At 58.3% G+C, this 13,372-nt stretch overlaps 1 protein-coding gene across 1 annotated transcript in view; it reads left to right on the forward strand.

Moving 5' to 3' along the window:
* Positions 1-13,372, forward strand: part of LOC144950126 (mitogen-activated protein kinase kinase kinase kinase 4-like) — a 140,258-nt gene that overhangs the window by 97,490 nt on the left and 29,396 nt on the right. Inside the window, exons 4-14 of the mRNA XM_078880187.1 lie at positions 85-210; positions 642-752; positions 1,191-1,281; positions 1,901-2,031; positions 3,741-3,795; positions 5,007-5,085; positions 5,506-5,681; positions 6,267-6,339; positions 6,799-7,021; positions 11,955-12,293; positions 12,656-12,804. Of these exons, the coding sequence (XP_078736313.1) occupies positions 85-210; positions 642-752; positions 1,191-1,281; positions 1,901-2,031; positions 3,741-3,795; positions 5,007-5,085; positions 5,506-5,681; positions 6,267-6,339; positions 6,799-7,021; positions 11,955-12,293; positions 12,656-12,804 (1,553 nt within the window). The remainder of the gene's footprint in view (positions 1-84; positions 211-641; positions 753-1,190; positions 1,282-1,900; positions 2,032-3,740; positions 3,796-5,006; positions 5,086-5,505; positions 5,682-6,266; positions 6,340-6,798; positions 7,022-11,954; positions 12,294-12,655; positions 12,805-13,372) is intronic.

The raw sequence follows: 13,372 nt of genomic DNA on the forward strand, positions 1-13,372 counted from the left end.
TGCTGAACAGCACTTGCCCCAACAGTCCGCTAAGGCTACACCGGGGTGCGTCTTTGTCTTTGTGTCGACGTTTCTGTCTGGTAGGACGAAGAGGAGGAGATCAAGCTGGAGATCAACATGCTGAAGAAATACTCGCACCACCGCAACATCGCCACCTACTACGGCGCCTTCATCAAGAAGAGCCCGCCGGGGCACGATGATCAGCTCTGGGTGAGGGGCCGCTCACCTCCTCACCGCTCACCGCTCACCTACTCACCTACTCACCTACTCACCACTCACCTACTCACCGCTCACCTACTCACCTACTCATCACTCACCTCACCGCTCACCTACTCACCTACTCACCACCGCAACATCGCCACCGACTAAGGGGCCTTCAATCAAGAAGAGTCCGTCGGTTGTAATCTCTGCCGCCCTCTTCTGGGCAACTGGATTCCGGCTTCCTATCGGCGGACTGCAGGCAGAGGACCACGTGACGAGCCGCACCGCCGATTGGCTCGCTCGGCAACGCACGGTGCGAAAGAAGTTCAACACACGTACGTAACGAATGTTAAACGCGAACTCGGCCTCATCCTCCGCCCCCCCCCCCCCCCCTTGTCATCCCCCCACCCCCCCCGCCCTCTTGCCGTCCGTCGCGTCAGCTGGTGATGGAGTTCTGCGGCGCCGGTTCGGTCACCGACCTGGTGAAGAACACGAAGGGCAACAGCCTCAAGGAGGACTGGATCGCGTACATCTGCCGGGAGATCCTCCGGGTGAGGAGCACGTTGTCCACCTTTGACCCACGCCCGTCTCCTGTCGCTGCATTTCAAACCAACGGTTGGAGGGGGAGGGGATGGTGTGTCCACTGAAACTACTAAGATGATTTTTTTAACCAGGTAAGGCCCCACTGATCCAGGCAGTTTTGTTTCAGCAGCGACCTCGCCGTCACAACCGATAGCCCAACGAAGTGGCTGCTTGTCGTCGTCAATGGTTTCAAATGTGTGGCAGCCCCCTCGCACCGATGATGTCTTGTCGGCGAATGTGGCCTCCAACCCTCTGAATATTAGTGAAGAACACTGCGCTGTACGGCCCCGTACATCGCAGTGTTCGTGCACACCCTGGGCTTGCGTGGAATGTCTCCCGGCGCCGATAATTAACGACGTGCCTGCCCGTGCCATGTCTCCCGCCCCCAACCCCGCGCGAACCTGCAGGGCCTGGCTCACCTCCACGTCCACAAGGTCATCCACAGGGACATCAAGGGACAAAACGTCCTTCTCACCGAGAACGCCGAGGTGAAGCTCGGTGAGTCTCCTCCATACCAAAACATTTTTTAAAAATGGTCACGGCGCAGCCCTGCAATGGCTTTCTCGCGCCACTGCCGGCGGAAGGGCCCTCCGCTAGAAGGAGCTGCGTAGAGACCCTCTAGAGGGTACTTGGCCTACTCCTCCATGCCGGCGGCCACCGCACTGCGACCCCGCCATGCGACTGACTGTGGGTGCGCCCGTTGGTGCTGCGGATGGTTCGAAGGGACTTGGACATTCGTGGGACCGTTCCGCCACGTCGGCAAGGCCGCCACCCCCCGCGTCACACTCCACACGCGCAGCCCCATTTGGGTCAATCCTCAAACGACGGGCGACGGACCTCCCCGCACGCCGTGTGGGGTCGTGTGCGTCGACCGTTCGACTTGCTGCGGGTTCGTGACGGCTCAGTGGGAGGGCTGGGTAAGGGGGGTGGGGGGGCAGGGGGCGTGGGGTGGCACGGGGCCGTGGCGAGAATGGCGATGCAGCACAACGGTGCGACGTGTAACAGTCGTGTTTGTCGCGGGAGCGAGAGAGAGAGATCGCGATCCCGCCCCCCCCGTCCGTAGCGCTCGACGCGGCTCACCCTCTCGTTCCCCGCGGCTGCCCCCCCCCGCCTGCAGTCGACTTTGGCGTGAGCGCCCAGCTGGACCGCACGGTCGGGCGCCGGAACACGTTCATCGGCACGCCCTACTGGATGGCGCCCGAGGTCATCGCCTGCGACGAGAACCCCGACGCCACCTACGACTACCGCGTACGTCGACGCGCTCGCGGCCTCCGCGGCCGGTTGGCGGTGGCCGTCGGTGGGGCCCGGTCCTTGTAGGCCCGTGGCGCTTGGGCTTCGTGGGCCTCCGGTGATAATCTCTTGCCGTGGTGACGACCGCCGCCGCTGTCGCTCGCTCGGTTCGCGCGTAGCGCAAACATGGCACGTCTTCCCTTGCTCTCCGTCGAGAATGAGATTGTGCGACAAACACCATTGGAAGGTGCGATTTGCTATTTTGGTCTCTCCACGTCTCTCCTGAAACTAAACTAAGCCATTTTTATTCCACCAGGTAAGGCCCACTGAGCTCTGTAGCTCTTTTTCAGAAGCGACCTGGCCACAACAAAATTGATGGCTCGGCAACAAAGTGGCTTATCGGGTGGAAATCCACAGCAGCCAAATACTCGAAACGCGCGACGTCGATTCTGAATGTGGAGGGAACAACCAGAGGACCCGGGGAAAAATCCACGCGACCACGGGGAGGGATAGAACCACGCAAACTACAAATATACAGCAGGCGTCAGGGTCGGGGTCGAACCAATGACCTCCTGCATACCGGGCGAGGGAGTTAACATCTCCCAGCCACCGTGGCACCCCCCCCCCCCCTCTTTCATCCTGCCCTCCGTCGAATCTGCCTGCCGTTAAGCTCGCTTCACGCAGCTGTCGCTCTGGGCACGCTTCGACGTCATTCGCATACTTCGCGAAACGCTCGACACAAATTCAATTTGCGGCGGGGGGTGGCACGGGGGGGTGGGCACGAGTTTTCGTGGTGCCGTGGCCAGGAGTGCCCGTGGGGTGGTCAACTTTAAAGCAACAACAACTGCCCCCTCGGCTTTTTGCCGGTAACGATGAACAGCGAGGCAGGCGGCTTTTCATCTCTCCCCCGTGGTGGCGATCTGCTTATTTATTTATTTATTTCGTTGCTGCTCCGATTCGAAGCACATGGCCACGGCCGAGGCGCTGCAGGTTTTTTTTTTGCGTTCGTGGAAGGATAAAGACGTTAATAAATGCAAGGCACCCCCCCACCCCTCCCCCGTTTTGTCAATCGACGACTCGTCGCCGGCGGTTGTTTGACGATACTTCACCAACGCCGCTGCCGGTCGGTGCCGAGTGATGGGAAGCGTGGCGGGGGGGTGGTGGAGATGGGCGTGCCGGACCGATTGAAGTCAGTCGCACGTAGAACACGTGACGTCGTCCTTTCCCGTTGCTTTTCAAATTGGACGATCAATATCGCAAAATAACGACAAGTCTCGCTCGGCCGTCGAGTTGGGTGCCACGGTGGCGAGACGTTAACCACCTCGTCCGGTACACAGGAGGCTGTGGTCTCGATCCCGATGCCTGTCTCTCTCCCCGTTGTCGCGGGGATTTTTCTCCGCGTCCCCCGGTGTTTCCCTCCGCGCGTAGAATCACCGTCGCGCGTTCAGAGCATTTGGCTGCTATAAATTCTCACGTATGAGACGATATAAACCACTTCGATGAGCCATCGTGTGCGTGGCCAGTTCGCGTTCTGACAAAGATCTGTATTGCTCAGTGGGCCTCTTACGTGGTGTAAAAAAAAGTTTATGTATTTTTTTTAGTTTGTTGAACGCTTAAGCGGAGAGAGGTGAACGAGGCGGCCGCGGCGGGGGGGCTGCGATGACGCTCGGCCGCGCGTGGAGCCGGCGACGGCGGTTGTAACCTCGCTCCGTGTTTATTCCCGACAGAGCGATCTGTGGTCCCTGGGCATCACTGCGATGGAAATGGCAGAAGGCGCACCCCGTGAGTTACCCCCCGTCCTGTTGCTGGTGGTGGCCACGCCGCACATGCGTGTTCTCTCGTCCAGAGAACACGCCACACGCGTGTTCTCTCATTTAGAGAACACGCCACACGCGTGTTCTCTCGTCCAGAGAACACGCCCCACACGCGTGTTCTCTCATCCAGAGAACACGCCCCACACGCGTGTTCTCTCATTTAGAGAACACGCCACACGCGTGTTCTCTCGTCCAGAGAACACGCCACACGCGTGTTCTCTCGTCCAGAGAACACGCCACACGCGTGTTCTCTCATTTAGAGAACACGCCACACGCGTGTTCTCTCGTCTAGAGAACACGCCCCACACGCGTGTTCTCTCATCCAGAGAACACTCCACACGCCTGTTTTCTCGTCCAGAGAACACTCCACACGCGTGTTTTCTCATCCAGAGAACACTCTACACGTGTGTTCTTTCATCCAGAGAACACTCCACACGCGTGTTCTCTCATCCAGAGAACACTCCACACGCGTGTTCTCTCGTCCGGAGAACACGCCGCACACCACACGCGTGTTCTTTCATCCAGAGAACACTCCACACGCCTGTTTTCTCGTCCAGAGAACACTCCACACGCGTGTTATCGCGTCTGGAGAACACGCCGCACACGCGCGTTCTCTCGCCCAGCACTTGTGCGGTCAGCGAGTCGGTTGGTGGATCGCCGCACACGGATGTTGTTGCGAAGGTCCCTCCCCCCTCCCCTCTTCCCCCACCCCCCGATCGTGGGTGGGGGTCGAGGAGGAGCCGTCTCCCCCCCCACTTCCCCCTCCCCCCGACTCGCCTGGCGAAGGGGGCACGGCAAAAATGTCAACTCCACCCATTCCAGCTGTATGGGATCGAGCGTTGCCCCCTCGCGCACACCCGCACGCCCGCATCGCGTGTGGGTTATCTCGAGTGCTGCGGTTTCCTCTCACGTGTACATCCACTCAGTCGTTGGCCGATAACAAATCGATATATAGAGATGAACAAAGAGCTTGGGGGGGAATTTTCCGCACGGCTGAGTCGCTCTCCGTCTTAACCCCCCCCATCCTCAAAAAAAAATATAAGTTGGCTGGATGCTCCTGAAAAAAGGGTGTCATGAGGCTCGGTTGAGGCTTCCCCGGGTGAACGAGCGCAAGAGTAGCGAGTGTCGTCTCCTAATTTGTTTTCCGGTTTTTGTTGCGTCTGAAAAACTCTCCCACAGCGCTGTGCGACATGCACCCAATGAGGGCCCTCTTCCTCATCCCGAGAAATCAGCCTCCTCGACTCAAGTCCAAGAAATGGTACGTGGTGCGACGCGTGTGTCGCTTGAAGCGTGTGTCGATTAAATGCGTGTGTCACTTCGAAGCGTGTGTCGATTAAATGCGTGTGTCGCTTGATGCGTGTGTCGATTAGAAGCGTGTGTCGATTAAATGCGCGTGTCACTTCGAAGCGTGTGTCGATTACAAGTGTATATGGTCAGCGGTTAACGTGTTGTGCTACAAACCCGGCGACGCGAGTTCGATTCCCGCTCACGGCCAACAACACCAGTCGTCAAGATTATTTGAACCGGTCCTGGGCCTCGCCTAGGTCGACTCGACCTCAAATTAGTACCCGGTGCGGTGTGCAAACATCGCCACCGGTGCTTGGCCACCCACACCAGCCTCTCCCCCCACCCCTCCACCCTGACGAACGAGCGCGATCGCCTCGTCCTCGCCGCGCAGGTCAAAGCGTTTCCTGAGCTTCGTCGAGAACTGCCTGATCAAGAACTACACCCAGCGGCCCTCGACCGAGCAGCTGCTCAAGCACCCGTTCATCCGCGAGCAGCCCAACGAGCGCAATGTGCGCATCCAGCTCAAGGACCACATCGACCGCACGCGCAAGAAGCGCGGAGAGAAGGGTGAGTGCCGCCCCCCCCCCACCCCCGCGTACACGCACGCAGGCCGCTCCTCTAACCGGCCGTCCGTCCGTCGTCTGTGTGCACGGCCGTACGCCGGCGTTTGTGCCGCCTCGTTCGTTTGTGGGTCAGGAGCACAGCGCGCTACTGCGCTACGAACCCGGCGGCCCGAGTTCGATTCCCGCTAACGGCCACCAGCGGCAGCGACGATTATTTGAACCGGTCCTGGGCCTCGCCTAGGTCGACACGGCCTCAAATGAGTACCTGGTGCGGTGTGTAAACATCGCCACTGGGGAGACAAAGGCGGATGGGCGTGGTGCTGGCCACCCATCCCCTCGTGTACCCTGTCTGTCTGCCTGGTTCTCGGTTGGTCTGTGTGTGTTTGTCTTTCTGTCAGTGTTTTTTCATCTCTGTGTCAGATGTATGTCTGCTGTTTGGTTAGTCTGTCCGTCTGTATGTTGGTCCTTGTGTCTATTGGGCTGTGTGTTTATCGGTCTGTGTTTGTGCGTGCCTGTACGTACGGCAGTGTCGGTCACCACTCCGGAAAGGAGAATGGGAGGAATGATTGTATCTGCGTCCCTGTGGCAGATGAGACAGAGTACGAATACAGTGGAAGCGAGGAAGAGGAGGAGACGGACGCACACCAAGAAGGGGAACCAAGGTTTGCTACTTGGCTCGTGACGGCACACACAGCCTACCCTCGGCTCACGACGGCTCACACGGCCTACCCTAGACTCACGACGGCACACACAGCCTACCCTCGGCTCACGACGGCACACACGGCCTACCCTAGACTCACGACGGCACACACAGCCTACCCTCGGCTCACGACGGCTCACACGGCCTACCCTAGACTCACGCCTGCACACACATGGCCTTAGAATAACGTGACGGGATCTTTAACGTCCTCAGTGAAATAGACGGATTGCAATTTGTGTGGCTCGTAAACGCGGCAGCATTAACCAGGGCACCCGCTGGGTTCTAACCGCAAACCTCTGCAACGGGCGGCGAGTGCGCGCTACCTCCCGCTCGGCCACGTGACACGGCCCTCGACCGTTGACCTTTCGACCCACCGCCCCCTCCGCGCGGCGCCTCCGACCCACGGTTTCCTTCCGCGCAGCTCCATCGTGAACGTGGCCGGGGAGTCGACGCTGCGAAAGGATTTCCTGCGGCTGCAGCAGGAGAGCGGTCGCGAGCGCGCAGACGCCGTGCGGCGCCAGCAGCAGCTGCTGGCCGAGCAGCAGCTGCAGCAGCGGCAGCGCGAGGAGGTGCAGCGCCAGCTGCAGGCCGACCGCCAGCGCCGACTGGAGCTGCAGCGGATGCAGAGGCGGCACCTCGAGGAGGTGAGACGAGGGGGAGACTGGGGGACACGTCGAGACTGAGATGGCTACGTGGGGACTGGGGTATAGAGACACGGGGAGGGACACGGGGGGAGGGACACGGGGGGAGGGAGACGGGGGGAGGGACACGGGGGGAGGGACACGGGGGGGAGGGACACGGGGGGAGGGACACGGGGGGAGGGACACGGGGGGAGGGACACGGGAGGAGGGAGACGGGGGGAGGGACACGGGGGGAGGGACACAGGCGGTTGGACACGGGGGGAGGGACACGGGGGTAGGGGCACGGGGGGATGAAGATATGGAACATAGACACAGGGAGATGGACGTGGAGCTGTAAAATTACTTGAGACGAGGATGGAGACATGGGGGGGGGGGGTGGACACAGGGACGGAGAGACTGAGATGGACACAGGGAGATCAGAAAAGGTGGCTGTGGCTTTTGTGGCTCTTCTACGCGCATCTCTGCCCCTCTCAGGCCCCCCTCCTCTGCCCCTCGATGCGCCCCCACGCCTGCCCGCTGCTCGCTCGCTCACGGCACTTGCCAGATTCGCTCGGCGCGTAACGCCGTCCGACGTCTGCGTCGGGGGTCGAGGGTCAAGCGCGACTTCGCATCTGGAGGCTCCGCTCCCTCGCCCCTCTTCCCTCTCCGCCTCCACCGTCCGGTGCCGCCATCGGCGCCTCCACCGCTGACAGGGCCGCCCCCCGCTGCGTGGTTTTTTTTATTTTCCCGAGAGGATCCCCTGCGGAGATGTAACCCGGCGGCGCATGGCCATTCCCTCACCGCCAGCGTGTACCGACTGCTATCGGTGGTGAAGTGTGGTCGAATGAGTGCGATAAACGTGACGTCACCGCGCTTTGCCAATCCACGGTTGGATGAAGTGTCTTGCCCCTCGTCACGTCATGGGGATTGGTTTGACCGTACCTCGCCAAGCTGGTCTGTGTTGGCGAAGGAAAGAGGTGGGGTGGACGTTCAGGACCTGTTCAGAACTCGCCCCGCCACCGATGTCAGCTGTGTCCAGGAATCTAAGTCGGGTTGCCCATTGCGCCTCCGCTCAACCCCAAGAGGCAAATCAGAGAATATGTTTATGTGCGCGTCGATGGATTCTTGTCTCCATCTGTGCGGAAGCTTTGAGTGTGTGTGTGTGTACCCTGCCGTACGTGCGTCGGCTTTCTCCGGGCACACGGATTGAACAAGAACAAAATCAAAACCGTGCGCACTGAGGAAAGTAAAAAAAATAACCTTCCAACACACTCATCAATCATCCAGCCTCCTTCCCTCACCCCCTCCTCCACCTCCGCCCTCCACTCTGCCCACCGAAACCCATATCTGTGCTGGAGCAGCCAGTTGCTGGCTCTGTACTTAATAAAAGATTTAACGCAAAGCAGTTGGGGAGGCGATTGATGATCCAGCACTCTCTGATTCACTCCATTCGCTCGCTCGCTCCTCACTCGCCCGGCGGTCAGTCGCCTCCTTGCATTACCCTCCTGTTGCTACTACCTCGGTAACGACGTTTCGGCTCATGGCCGAAACGTCGTGAGAATTGTATTTTATTATGTTTTATTTTTATTATTTTATTATTTCCCTTCTATGTGACTTTACCGAAAGAACCAAGAAGATAAATCACCCAAACACAAACAAATACAACTAAACCATCCCTATCCTACCAGGCAAAGCACACTGGGATATAAACTTATTACTCAGAAGCGACCTGGCCACAATTGATAGCTCAACAAAGTATCTTTATCACGTGGACATTTTATAGCAGCCATATACTCTTAAACGCCGTGACGTTGATTCCAAATGCGGAGGGACAAACCGGAGGACCCGGAGAAAAATCCACGCAACCACGGGGAGAGAGAGAGAGAGAGACGCAAACTCCAAACATACAGCGGGCGTCAGGGTCGGGATCGAACCCAACGACCTCCCGCATGCAAGGCGAGGAAGTTAACATCTCCTCGCCACCGGTGGCGTCACGTAGGCGTGCCAGGAGACGGAATTTAACCGGCGACCTCCGGATGGCGAGCCCAGCGCGTGCCGCTGAGCGTCTCACCGCCGCTCGTGGTAGCTTTCCAGCTTTTATTGGGAATTCGAGTTGGAGGCGGACCTCAAGGGAAGCACTGATTACCAGGCTGTGACGTGGCTGCCACGTGTAAATGTTTCATGAAGCCGTCGGTTATATGTTTAGGTGAGCTGTCGTCTCTGAACGGGGGTGGGGTGGGGGTGTGCCCGACGGCTCCGTCCGTCGGCGTTAAACTCGGAACTGTGAACGGGGAAGAGAAACGGTGCACACGCGGATGAATTCCACGTCCCTTTCCAACATCACACCGTTGCCATCGGAGTTTTAGTTTTTTTTTATATTAGACTAGCGATGTTGACGTTACGTTTCAAGCCGCGTGACGCGGCCAGTTTTCCCCACGTTGCTTTCCCAGTCTCGTTTGCAACGTTTCTCGTTGGCTCCGTCACGTTCATGCAGTTTTGTTCACCCCCGTGTCGTACAAATGGTAACGGCCTCTAATTTTGGTGCAACACTGCATGAATCGTGAGTGTAAGAATCAGTTTTAATACAGCGACATCGTTGTATCGATCGACACGCGGCCGGCAAACGCGCTGTGACGAAACGCGGCTGTGAAATTTGACGATGTCACGCCTTGTTATTTCGCCAGCAATCCGACATGTGGATCACTGCAAAGTGTGGCTAACAGCGGTGTCGTAAAGGAAGTTGACTGGACAGAATCAACAAGGGGCGGGAGTTATGAGTCAATAGAAAACAGGGGCCAAACAGCTCGAGGAAGGGTGAGAGAGATGACGGAGCGGGTGGGGAAGGCGCGCGCCCCCTTACCAAGATGGACAGGCGTGTTCAGTCGGCGCCACGACCAGCGGGGAGCCAAGCTGTGTCACAGGAGGAGGAACATCCCAAGAGAAGCCGTGACAGCATTTTCGCGGGCGTCTTGTCGGCCTGCTCCTGTGCCACAGTGCCGGGCTTCAGAAGTGCTGCTAGGCTAACAGCACTCGCCCCAACAGGCTGTTAAGGCTATACGGGGGATCTTTGCGTTACATCGTTTAGACATTTTTTCATTATGGCCTTACGATTAGCCGCACCTCCGATTTGGGCACGGTTGGCTACATGTGGTGCGAAAGAAGTTCAGCATACATACATTCAGTAAAACACACGTACATACATACGTTCAGTTCAGCATACATTCAGTGCAACATACATTCCGTTCAATCTACATACATTCAGTTCAACATACATACATTCAGTTCAACTCTTAGTTCTTTCGGTAAAGTCATGTAGGTAAAAAATGCAATTAAAATTAATAATATTTTTATTAATTTTAATATTTTTTTAAATTTTAATTTCATTTTTTACCTACATGACTTTACCGAAAGAACTAAGAGTATGAATCCTTGCAGTCACGAAAGCTTCAAATCTAGAATTCAGTTCAACGTACATGCAGATCAACATACGTGAAATACGCAACCACCTCTCCCGTGCTGGATGTCTCACTGTAAAAAAAACACCACACGCCGGCTGTGTGAGAACAACATTATTATTTCTGCTGTGTTGCGGAGACACCCTGTATTTCCCTCGTTGCTATTTTCGAGCATCGTGGGGGGGGGGGGCGTGTTAGTTGACTTGCTCATTTTGGTGCGTGGATATTTGCCGGCGGTTTGGCTGATTTTAAACTCTTTCAAAAGTCACGAAACCCTCCTGATGTCCCCCCCCCCCACCCTCCGGCAAGCCCGTTAGACATTGCCCTGTCGACTCGACTCCACAGCTTCTTCGCTTTTCCAAGCAAATTAACTTTTCGAAAATTCGTTCAGTTCCTGACGAAGTTATTTCTTTTTTCGTTTTCTCTTCTTCACGACAGTGATCGTGGTGACGATGTTCGCCAATCCGCCCGTCCGTCGTTTCTCTTTCCGCAGGGGTACAATTCCGAGCGCGTCCGTCTGTCCGTACCCTGAATGCTCGTTTCCGCTTTGCGTCGTCGGTAACCCCCCCCCCCCCCGCGCGTTGTGCGTTTGAACGCGCGCACGCGAAGCCGGCGGTCTGGACCAGGGGTCGGCAAACCTTCGGCTCACCGGTTCTTTTAACGAAGGTCGCTCTTCTTCACGTCATTGATTAAGGGGACCCCACCGTCTCGTATTCGTCACGTTGCTCTTGAAATATTGAAGTTTTTATTTTTTACTGATCGCAAACGGGTACCCGGCCATACCCGTACCCAGCTGGGTACGGGTAGGGTACGGGTATCGGGTACCTGATTGCGACCTCTAGGATGAAGCCATGTTGCAGGCGCGGGTGGGTTGATTCTAGGAACTTGAATTGTGAGAAGAGACAAGACGTTGGGAAATGAGTGACAAACGGTGACTCACCAGTGACTCACGGCCTACCCTACCCGATACCCGGCCAGGTACGGGTAGCCGGGTATCGGGTAGGGTACGGGTATCGGGTACCCGGTTGCGGTGGGAATCGGCTGGTGTGGCAGGCGCCACGTGGAGCGTTGTTTGGCGGCGGCTTGGTTGGGGGTGGCGGCCTTCGCCCATAAACGGGCGGATCGTAACCGACGGCGATGACGGTGATGGTTTTACATTTTTACGGTCCTCTTTTTTTTACCGTCCCGCTTCCTGTCCGTCTCCCTGCACCGCCTCTGCCACTTCGTCTCCCCACGTCCATCGCCAACTTTGCCGCTGCTGCCGCCACATCCATCACCTCCGCTACCTCCACCGCCGCCTCCCCTCGTCCATCACAAACTCCACCACCATCTCTTCCACCACCACCACCACCTCCTTCCCACCTCTTTTATAAACCTTGCGACCTCCATGTCCATCGCAAACCCCACGACCGCCACCACATCCAACCACCTCCACCACCACCTTCCCACGTCTTTCACCACCCACCATCACCACCACCACCACCACCACCTCCGGAGTGCAGCAGCAACGGCGCGCTCGCGAGGCCTCCAAGCAGCAGGAGCGCGAGCACAAGCGGCACCGCGAGCTCGAGCTGGAGCGCCGGCGCGAGCAGCAGCAGGAGCTGGAGCGCCGGCGTGCCGACGAGCTGGAGCGCCGTCGCGAGCAGCAGCAGCAGCAACAGCAGCAGCAGCAGCAGCAGCAGGAGGCCGAGCGGCGGCGTGCCGACGAGATGGAGCGCCGTCGCGAGCAGCAGCAGGAGCTGGAGCGGAGGCGGCGCGACGAGGAGGTGCGGCGGAGGGAGGCCGAGCTGGAGCGCTGGCGCCGCGACGAGGAGGAGCGCCGGCGGGCGGAGCGCGAGCAGGTGGGGGGCGGGGCGCTGCGCCGAGGGGGGCGGGCGGTGCGCACAGCGGGGAACGTCGTCGCGTTTGTCGACGTTCCGCTTTTCCGCGCGGTTTCGGCGTTTCGTAGCCACGCGCTGCGCGCGGTCCCCGACTCCTTTGCGCGTCTCTCGCTTTGATTTCCCTTTTCTTTCGTTACAATGCTCTGGATCCTGCTCCCCCCGCCCCCCGCCGCCGCCCACACGACGCGCCCCCCCCCCCCTCCCCCCCCCCCGTTTTATCCGCGGGACGCGAGATGTCCCGCGCCGCGTCGAGGGCGCCTCGTGCGAGTCTGCCCCCTCCTCCCGTCGCTCTCGCTCCTCCCCTGCCCCCCCCACTTCTGCAGGAGCTGATCAGGCGGCAGTTAGACCAGGAGCAGCAGGAGATAGAGGAGCTGCAGCAGCAGCTGCTGCAGGAACAGGCCCTGCTGCTGGTAACGCACCGTGTGGCCAAAAGGCTTCGGTTTGGCTTCCATTCGTTTGACCCCGATCATTTGCATCGACGACTCATTTCTTCAGAACTGCTTCTTCGCGTTTAGTTTGTTGTCCTTCCCCGCCCCCGCCCGCCCGCACCTCCGATCGGCGCGGTTGGCTGCCGTGCGGTGCGAAAGAACGCACGCACGTGTAGGCCTCGGCAAGGTAAGGTAAAAGTGTAAAAACAACGAGCCTGCCTCTACTCTACCTTTTACCTTACCACAATACAATCACTCTACCCTTTAGCAGGTAAGGTAAAAGGTAAAAAGCAACGAGCCTACCTTTTACCCTACCCTTACCCCTTGGCATGTCGACACCTTAACCCTTTACCTTTACCCTTTTGCCCGGTAAAAAGGGTACAATTACCTTACCTTGCCGAGGCCTACGCACGTGCGCGCATTTGCCCGTCAAGTCGATTCATTCCATTCGCTTCTCTTCTCTTCCTCCTCCTCCTCGTGTGCCTCCACCACGACGTACGGACACCGAGAGGAAGAAGGCACGCTTGCTTAGCGGCAGCCACGCAGGCCTGCACGCCGGTGTGCACACAGGCCTGCACGCCTGTGATCTCCCTGCCCCGCACCACGCCGCTC

This window comes from Lampetra fluviatilis, chromosome 56 (genome assembly GCF_964198595.1).
Source record: "Lampetra fluviatilis chromosome 56, kcLamFluv1.1, whole genome shotgun sequence".
NCBI classification, from domain to species: domain Eukaryota; kingdom Metazoa; phylum Chordata; class Hyperoartia; order Petromyzontiformes; family Petromyzontidae; genus Lampetra; species Lampetra fluviatilis.